A 10,479-nucleotide genomic window follows, 5' to 3' on the forward strand; every position below is an offset into this window, starting at 1 on the left:
CATCGACAAAGGGTTTGAACAAAGTTTTGAAACATTAACAATATGATATACACCATGTGCCTTGTGGGCTCTCTGTCTCCTTTAAAAATATCTATTTTAAGTTCATGTTGAAATCATACATAGTCTTCTGATGATGGCATAGCAGCAGATGATAATAATTCATCTATGGTAGCCTGTCCATGACACATAACCGTTACTACTCCAGGGGACATATGTTCTGTATTAAGAATTTCAGACTATACTTTCAGACATTTAACTATAGTGGAATCCTTCTTAACTACTTTTGCTGAGAGCAAATAATTAATCATTGAGGTCAAAATGGATAATCCTAAAAAACAATGCTGGGGTGCCTGGGTGGCTCAGTCGGTTAAGCATAAAACTTCGGCTCATCATGATCTCACAGCTCGTGAGTTCGAGCCCCACGTCAGGCTCTGTGCTGACAGATCGGAGCCTGGAGCCTGCTTCGGATTCTGTGTCTTCCCCTCTCTCTGCCCCTCCCCTGCTTACACTCTGTCTCTCTAAAATGAATAAACATTTAAAAAAAAAAAACAATAGTTATATATCTTAAATATTTTCTTTTAACTTAAGAGACACTCATTTGCCAGTCATCTATAGGGCTAAAGCTTTTCTTTGTGTATGGATCCACTCATTTCCACATGTTCTGTTTTGGATGAATTATGCGGTAATGCATCCTGTATAATTTCCATTTTAGGGGCGCCTGGCTGGTTCAGTTGGAAGAGCATGCGACTCTTGATCTCAGGGTAGTGAGTTTGAGCCCCAGGTTGGGGGTAGAGATACTTTAAACAAAAAAAAAAAAAGTTTTTAAGAAGTTTCTACTTTAGTTTTGTTTAAAGCAAAGCAAGTTCACAGACACTTTTCATAATAGCATAAGAACAGAAATCTGCTGGATCTTTATGGCTTTCCCACCCAGTCTTTTTATATCTGTCTTGTTCTCACCGCATTTGACCGCAGGCTTCAGCAACTTGCCTTTATTCAGTCTTTCCAGAGCAGTCACTTAGTTTTCATAAAAATGACAACCTCTTTTGTATTTCATGTGATTCCCTGATAGTTCATTAAATTATGTAGGTTACATTAGGTTTAAGGGCAAAGTTGACAAAAGTTCAGTTCAGCTGGTGGGAGCAAAAATTCATGAATGCAGTACAGAATGAAAAACCATGAGTATCCAGCATGCCTTTGGACCTCTGTTAGCTTGTTTACAGAAGGAATGGAGATCATTGGCTAGCCTGGGAAACTATTCTGTGAAGGTCACTTAAGAGAGCTTTTATCTTTGTTCATAGTCTTTTTGTACAAACAGGGTTATACTTACCTCTCAAATAATAGACCATTTTGTGTAGCTAATTTTTTTTATTTCCTCTTCTCCTTAAGAATAAATTAAGCTATTTTAAGATTATCCGTGCAGATTTTTAATACCTATTTGTTTGCTTTTCCAGCTGGGACTATTTATGTAGATTAATTAATGGCTTAAAAATCCTGAGGGCTTTGCTGTCTCTAAGCATTTGGGAATTGGAATATTCTATAGTGGTGTATCTCATTTTTTTAACTCCTCGAAAAGCATCCTGAGACTTTTTTTTTTTTTAAATAGAGGAGAAAATATTGAAGGAAAGAAAGAAAAAAGGTTTTTATACCATCTGAGGAATATCTACCCCACCCAGTGGAGATAATCAGATGCCAAAAAGAACCGTAGTCCTGGGCTTTAGATAATTTGAAGAGCATTTTTTAACTAATGGAAACAGGGAGCTGACTTGAGTCCACTAAATACCAAACTATATTCGATTATCTGATACATGGTCTCATAATTTGATCTTCACCAGAAAAAAAATCTGAGAAGCAAATATTACTAAATATTATTACCATCTTCCAGGTAGGGGTACTAAGGTTCAAAGAGCTAGATGACTGAATATACCATCGTGGTAAGGGGCACAACCAAGACTTGAAACCCCAGGTCTGTTGGACTCCAAAGCCTATGCACTTACACACTTAAATGACCACCTTTAAAATAGTCGCTGTAGATCTAACCTGGTATTTTCTTTGTATGTTGGAGAATATTTTACACAATCTTGTTGTTTTTCTAACCACTCTCTGAATAAAATCTATGTAGTTCTATTATTTGAATAAGCTTCATAATAAAGGTGAAAACGAGTACAGACCTGCTGCCTCCTAGCTTAAGGCTAGTAATGCAGGAAAGGACAGAAAACTAACATTCCTTTTTCTCTGTTACTCTACAGACAAAAGCTGTCTGTTCTTGTTGTTAATAATAGTATTTACCAGGCACCTGTGCATATTGTCTCATTTAATCACATATCATTTTTGCAAGGGTAGCTACTGGTTTTCTCATTTTATACATGAGGAATTTAAGACAAAGTGTTATGTAATCTGACCAATGTCACACAGCTAGTAAGTGATGGAGAATAGATTCACAGTGAGATTTTCTTTTTTTTTTTTTCTTTTTTTAAATGTTTATTTATTGAGAGAGAGAACGAGTGCAGGGGAGGGGCAGGGAGAAGGGGAGAGACAGAATCCCAAGTTGGCTCCGTGCCCTCAGGGCGGAGCCCAGTGCGGGGCTCAATCCCAACAACCATGAGATCAGATCCATGAGAGATCATGACCTGAGCCGAAATCCAGAGTCCTAAAGCTCAGCTAACTGAGCCACCTAGCCTCCCCACAGTGAGATTTTCTAAGCTAATTTACATAAGCTTAGAATGATGTAGAAGTAGAAAGAGAGCTCAAGACCTTTGTGGGAGAGAATAATTACTAAGGTGTCCCAGAAAAATAAAGGGTATACTGTGAGCATAAATAAATCATGACCACTGACTTCTTCTAAAAGAAGATGCTAGAATGTAGCCTATAGTGTTCATAGATCTGTGCAGCAAGCCTCAGTATAATACGTGGACCCAGTAGGTCAATAGCAGAAATCAACCCCTTTGTTCCCCATTTCAAAGGCAGTATTCCACCCCGTAGAAGTAGAACAAATATGAAATGGAAAAAATGTACATGGGGACCTAGAAGAAGAATGGAGGAAGGATGATTAGGAAGCTTTTGGGAGAAAAATCACAGGACTGTGGGTGAAAGTTAACAAGAGGCAAAATCGCATTAGCCATGATTTATCTGGTTGTACCCCTGCTTACCCACTTGCCCCCTTTTAAATCAGAATCGTTGCCTTCTTGACCTACTGACTTTATTAATTCAAAACCCTTTGTTCTTGACTTAAATTTGTGTATAAATTCACAAGTATGTCTGTGTTCTGTTTAGGAGCAAACTCCTTTGCTGATTTATATTTTCCATGTGAGAGCATCTTTCAGAAACTCCATAAAACCTAAAAATAATTTCTTAAAGACATATTCTTTAATGACATCTAGGATTTGATTTAAAGTACTTAAAGGATAGGAGTGCCTGGGGTGGCTCAGCCAGTTAAGTCCAACTTCAGCTCAGGTCATGATCTCATGGTTTGTGGGTTCAAGCCCTTCGTCAGGCTCTGTGCTGACAGCTCAGAGCCTGGATCCTGCTTCGGATTCTGTGTCTCCCTCTCTGTCTGCCCTGCCCCTGCTCATGCTCTGTCTCTCTCCTTCAAAAATAAACATTTAAAAAATAAATAAATAAATAAATAAATAAATAAATAAATAAATAAATAAATAAAATAAAAAATGGATAAAAGGGAAGAGGGGAGGTGAAGCAAATGTGGCAGAATTTTAACTCTGGGTGATGTGTATGTAGGGGTTCTTTGTACTCGCCTTTTATTTTGTGTAGGTTTGAATTTTTCATCAATAAAGATCATTTTATTACATATTCTTATCTCTGCAATAGAGCAGCATAACCAAGCATAACCAGCATAACCAAAGACTCATTACTGAACTTTCTGAGTGATGCTGATGGTAGGGTTTTAGTAGGATGATTACATAACAATGTTAAAGACAGAGCAGGGGAGAAATAACCATGTATCCTTTGACATTAAAGAAAAATTATCCAGCCAAGAAACTGAAATTATAACAGAGCTTTTCAGATACTTCCACTTTTAGAAAAGAATTAACACTGACCAAAACATGAAAGGAGGACGCTATACAAATTACATAAATGCCTAAACAGCTTTTAGGCATCCACCACACCAGTGGTTTCCAACATGTATGAAGAATATATAATTTTGGGGGCGCCCGGGTGGCTCAATGGGTTGAACATCTGACTTCAGCTCAGGTCATGATTTCGCGGTTCAGGAGTTCAAGCCCCCATCGGGCTGGCCGCGATCAGCACAGAGCCTGCTTCGGATCCTCTGTCCCCTTCTCTCTCTGCCCCTCCCCCATGCTCATTTTTCCTCTCTCTCTCAAAAATGAATAAACATTTTCTTAAAAAAAGGAATATATAACTATGGGATATCTGGGTGGTCAGGTCAGCCAGTTAAGCATCCATCCAATTCTTGATTTCAGTTGAAGCTACAAGCTCACAGTCATGAGATCAAGCCCTGTATCAGGCTCTGTATGCTGAGTGCAGAACCCTCTTGGGATTCTAATCTCTCTTGCCCTCTCCCTTTGCCCCTCCCCCACTCATGCAAATTTTTTGAGAGCCAAAAAAATAATAATAATAATATATATATATATAATTTCATATGTGGAAAAAAGTATTATTTGTTAGAATACACACACGCAGGGGCACCTGAGTGTCTCAGTTGGTTAAGAGACTGACTACTGCTCAGGTCATGATCTCACAGTTCACGAGTTCACGCCCTGCATCGGGCCCAATGCTGACAGCTCAGAGACGGGAACCTGCTTCAGATTCTGTGTCCCCCACTCTTTTTTTCCCCTCCACTGCTCATGCTCTGTCTCTCTCCTCCCTCTCTCTCTCTCTTAATAACTTTCAAACATAGTTACTTTTTTAACGAAATTAAAAAAGAATACGCACACACTACTAATTTTCAAATATATGAGGCCACTTGATGTGGTTAACAAGACACAAATGCGAAAAGCAGCCCTGAACTCATTGTAGTTTTTGGTGACGTATATATTTTCTTAATGCGCGGATACTAAAATCATAGCTACTATCGTGTGGAAATCTCTGAAACTTTATGTGTTATTTAAAATGAGGAATTGTTGGGGCGCCTGGGTGGCTCCGTCGGTTGAGCGTCCGACTTCAGCCCAGGTCATGATCTCGCGGTCCGCGGGTTCGAGCCCCCGCGTCGGGCTCTGGGCTGACGGCTCAGAGCCCGGAGCCTGTTTCCGATTCTGTGTCTCCCTCTCTCTCTGCCCCTCCCCCGTTCATGCTCTGTCTCTCTCGGTCTCAAAAATAAATAAACATTAAAAATAACTAAATAAAGTGAAGAACTATGACTGCACACTCATGAGGCTGTTTTTCTTGCTGTGTGTTGATGTGTCTCTCCAGGGCCTCGTGTGTGCTGGGCTGGCTGACATGGCCAGACCTGCAGAGAAACTCAGCACAGCTCAGTCTGCTGTTCTCATGGCTACAGGTAAATTAAATGAGCATTTTCCCTGTTCCATTTAGGGCATTCAGTATTTTTGTTTTTGTCTTACATCAATTTATTTAACGGTTTAACGTTTGAAACGCACATGCACTCACACACAAAGGAGTTAACAGTGTTCTCGTTGGGCAGTTAATTATTCGATAAGAGGGTTACTGTGAATAAGTATCTGCGTGGGTTTTTGGTTGGTTTGTTTGTTTGTTTGTTTGTTTGTTTGTTTGTTTGTTTTACCACGAACATATTTTTGCAAGTAGGAAAAAAAGTTGGTTAATATTCATTTGCCCTGTAAAGATTCCCTGTTGATGTAAGAACTGCGTATTTTGTGTAACACTGAATTATAGCAACTTTATTAAAGTCTCAAAGCATAGCTTTTCTTTTATCCTGCTTTATGTTGTCACGGTCTTATAATTATGTTGCTCTAATACAGAATGTTCAAAAGATATTGCAGCAGTACCTGTGCTTTAAAAAAAAAAAAAAATCTTTTGTTTCAACAGGGTTTATTTGGTCAAGATACTCACTTGTAATTATTCCAAAAAACTGGAGTCTGTTTGCTGTTAATTTCTTCGTGGGGGCAGCAGGGGCCTCTCAGCTCTTTCGTATTTGGAGGTAAGCCCACCAAAGGTGTAAAAAGAGAAATCTGCCTCCGAAGCCACCCAGATGGCAGTGCATTTTTTTTTTTTTTTTTAAGATTCATGTATGATGTTAAGATGGAATAGGCCTGAAGCAGAAATTTCTAGAAAAATCTGGGGGCTTAAGTTCAAAGCGTTAAGCAGTATGTTTGCTACATAGGTTTCAAATCTGACTGTGCATTATCTAGAAATACAGCCCATTCACAGAATCTGTCTTAAGACAACAGACATGATTTACGAAATACTAAGTAATTTTCTCCATGAACGTTTTAAACGCTCGCTTTCAATTATAGATAATAAAATGGGTGTGGTTATGTAGTGGTTGGAAATGATGTTTGGCGTGAGGCTACGGGTCTTGTCAGAAAGTATCCTATGAATATTTTTAAAACTGTTTGTAGGCGTCCCACATTTTCGTTTCACTCCACTTCATTGTGCTTCAGAGATGTTGCGCTTTTTACATATGGAAGGTTTGTGGCAACCCTGCGTCGAGCAAGTCTGTCGACACCATTTTCCCAACAGCATTTCTCCCTTCGTGTCTGCGTGCCACATTTTGGTCATTCTCACAATCTTGTGGTGGTGCTCTGTGGTCAGTGATCTTTGATTTTACTGCTCTCATTGTTTGGGGGTCCACGAAGCACGTCCAAATGAGGCCGTGAGCTTCACTGGTGAACGTTGTGTGTTCTAACTGCGCCGACTGGGCCATTCCCCCATCTCCCTCCCTCTGCTCAGATCTCCCTATTCCCTGAGACGCAACAATAGTAAAAATAGGCCAATTAATAAGCCTACAGTTTGCCTCTAAGTGTTCAAGTGAAAGGCAACTGATGCACATCTCTCACTCTAAGTCAAAAGCTAGACATAAGTAAGCTTAGTGAGGAAGGCAGGCTGAAAGCCGACGCGATAGGCCGAAAGGTAGGCCTCTTGTGCCGAATATTTAGCTACGCTGTGAATGCGGAGGGAAAGTTCTGGAAGGAAATCAAAAGTGCTACTTCAGTGAACGCACGATCGATAAGAAAGCTTAACAGCCTCATCGCTGATGCGGAGAACGTTTTAGTGGTCTGGACAGATGATCAAACGGCCACGACGTTCCCGGTAGCCAAGGCCCGATCCAGAGCAAGGCCCTCGCTCTCTTCAGTTCTCTGAAAGGCTCAGAGAGGTGAGGAAGCTGCAGAAGAAAAGTCTGAAGCCAGCAGAGGTCGGTTCCTGTGGGTCAAGGAAAGAAGCCGTCTCCGCCACATACAGCGCAAGGTGGGGCAGCAGGTGCTGGCGGACAAGCTGCAGCCAGTTACCCAGCAGATGGAGCACGATGACAAAGGTGGCGACGACGGTAAACAACACATCTTAAATGTGGGTGACACAGCCTCCTACTGGAAGAAGATGCCTTCCGGGACTTTAACAGTTACGGAGAAGTCCGATACCTGGCTTCAAAGCTTCGGAGGACAGGCTGACTCTCTTGTTAGGGGCTGATGCAGCCGGTGACTTTAAGTTGAAGCCAGTGCTCATGCACCATTCCGAAAATCCTGAGGACCTTAAGAATAATGCTCAGTCTCTTCTGCCTGTGCCCTAGAAATGGAACAAAGCCTGGGTGACAGCACCTCGATTTACAACGTGGTTTACTGAATATTAAGCCCACTGTGGAGACCTGCCGCTCAGAATAAAAGATTCTTTTCAAAATATTCCTGTTCATGTACAATGTATCCGGTTACCCGAGAGCTCCGATTGAGACGTACAACAAGATTCACGTGTTTATGCCTGCTAACACAACATCCATTCGGCAGCCCCTGGATCAAGGAGTCATTTTGATTTTCAAGTCTTCTTATTTAAGAACTATCTTTTGTAAGGCCATAGCTGCCATAGAGAGTGATTCCTCCGATGGATCTGGGCAAAGTAAATTGAAAACCTGGAAAGGATTCACCATCCTGGTGCCGTTAAGAATAGTCCTGGAAAGGTCAAAATATCAACATGAATAAGAGGTTGGAAGAAGTCCATTTCCATCCTCGTGGATAACTTGGAGGGGTTGCAGACTTCAGTGGAGGAAGTGACTGTAGATCTGGTGGAAACAGCAAGAGAACTAGAATGAGAAGCGAAGCCTGAAGATGGGACTGAATTGTTGCAATCACAGGATTGAATGGATGAGGAGTTGCTTCTTATGGATGAGCAAAGAAAGCGTTTCTTGAGATGGAATCTGCTGGTGAAGGTGCTGTGGAGATTGTTGAAATGACAACAAAGTACAGTATTTAGAATATTACATAAATGTAGCTGATAAAGCAGTGGCAGGGTTTAAGAGGATAGACTCCAGTTTTGAAAGAAGTTCCACTGTGGGTGCTATCGAATGGCATCATATGCCCCAGGGAAATCATTTGTGAAAGAGTCAGTTGATGTGGCAACTTCGTTGTCCTGTTTTAAGAAAACACAGCCACCCCAACCTTCCGCAGCCACCACCCGGGTCAGTCAGCAGTCATCAGCGTTGATGCAAGACCCTCCACCAGCAAAGAGATTACGACTTGCTGAAAACATAAATGATGGTTAGCGTTTTTTTAAGCAATGTTTTTAAATCAAGGTATGTACTTTTTTTCCTAGACCTACTGCGATTGCACACTTAATAGAATACAGCATAGCGTAAATGTCACTTTTGTATGAACTGGGAAGCTAAAGTATTCATTTGAAGATTCATTCACAAAATATTCATTATCGTGGTGGTCTGGAGCTGAGCCCACTATGTCTGCGAAGCTTGTTTGTACTCGGTAGTTAATATTGTCAGTGACTGGTTCACACTCTGCCTCGAGCTCAGCATAGATGAAGGCTCCGGCTTCGCTTGAACCACAGAACCTTCCTAAATTGCAAAACAGTGCTCTTTGGCTAAAAAAAACTAAATGATCTCCATACTAAAGAAATGGACAATATTCAGTTATAATTTGCCTTCCTTTCAGAAGGCATTCTGTCCTTCATTTTTCTCATCTTTGCTATCCTAGCTTGACACGTGAATCCTTTCATTATCCTCTAGCACAGAATGGATGGATGATGAATCACTCACTTGTTCTACCGCACATCCAAAAAGCATTTTTAGAGCTTAGTTGTATTGGTAGAAACTTCAGTCTGTACGGTGACTTTCTTCACGAGTATTTTTCTCATCCACCGTTGCATTTTAACTTTATATTAGGCCATAATGGGAGGGCTGCAAACACACTGAATGCAACATTTGGAATTATTATCTCTAAAGTGGAAACACAGATAGTTTGACAAAAGGATTTTCGGCACTGTTTTCAGTCACAACAGTAGATTGGGAGATCTAGTTCAAAAGTGTTGGACTCTGGAGCATTTAGACAGGCACCATGGGATATTTGAAATCAGAACCTTTAGAGAAATCTGGGATTCTGGTAGACTTTGTGGAAAAAGATACTTCTTGTGTTCTATTCTCCACCCTTATAATCTGGGACAGAATAGTAAATGAAGCTCTGGGTGTTGTAGAAGGGAAAGACTCTAACTTGGTGGTTAATTCTTCTTTGGATTAATGAGAATTGAAGAAATAGGCCTTAGCTTTACTATTCTGTTAACCCAGTGTCTACAAACTGCTGAAAAACTCAGTAGCCTGTCAGCATCACAAAAGTCTATTTTATTTTTTAAAAAGTATATTTTATTTTTAGTGCTTAGGATCTCATCCCCGATTCATTTTATTCTTAGGAAAGATGTTCCATGATTATAAAGTTCCAGATGACCACATGTTGCTAAATTTTATTTGTATGTTCACATGTTTGTTACACTGTTACAGTTCAAGAATAAAAATACCAAAATAAGACTTTTGTATAGGAAGCTACTTGTCAGTTATGTTGTTGAAACTTTTTGGCAGTTGGAAGCCAGATGCAAATAAAATCCTTAGGTCACTTTCCCTTCTGCCTGTTTCACCCACCAGCCCCTGAGAAGAGTGTAGCTAAAACCATACAGCCTCTTGACTAGTGAGAAAGGAGACAGGGAATATGCCTCCCATTCCCTTCTTATTACATAGTTATCTATGGTGATGCATAATTATTCTTTTTCTGTTTCCTTTATAGATATAACCAAGAACTAAAAGCTAAAGCAAACAACTAAGAGTTCCTGACCACCCGAACAATCTAGATGTGGGCATATAACCACTGGGACTAATTTGATTTATTATTTGGTTATTGATGAGGTGATATTGACTGTGCTAATGTTTGGAAGCCATAAAAAAAAAAAAAGACTGTAAACTGGGGGCTAATACTCAATTTCACAGAAAAATAAAACAAACTTTTAATAACAGTGTTTCTTTGTATATGACTTAAGGAATGTATCTATGGCTATTAGTAACATTTTTTTTCTACTCTCTGCCGCAAATAAATCATACTTGCTCCTACA

At 40.2% G+C, this 10,479-nt stretch overlaps 1 protein-coding gene across 2 annotated transcripts in view; it reads left to right on the forward strand.

Annotated features, from left to right (window-relative positions):
- MPC2 (mitochondrial pyruvate carrier 2) overlaps positions 1-10,479 on the forward strand; it is a 31,818-nt gene extending 21,339 nt beyond the window's left edge. For both annotated transcript variants that reach the window (XM_040451759.1, XM_040451758.1), the window contains exons 4-6: positions 5,386-5,470; positions 5,977-6,088; positions 10,158-10,479. In XM_040451759.1, the coding sequence (XP_040307693.1) occupies positions 5,386-5,470; positions 5,977-6,088; positions 10,158-10,194 (234 nt within the window). In that variant the 3' untranslated portion in view covers positions 10,195-10,479. The remainder of the gene's footprint in view (positions 1-5,385; positions 5,471-5,976; positions 6,089-10,157) is intronic.

This window comes from Herpailurus yagouaroundi, unplaced genomic scaffold (genome assembly GCF_014898765.1).
Source record: "Herpailurus yagouaroundi ecotype Mexico unplaced genomic scaffold, PumYag 205, whole genome shotgun sequence".
NCBI lineage: Eukaryota > Metazoa > Chordata > Mammalia > Carnivora > Felidae > Herpailurus > Herpailurus yagouaroundi.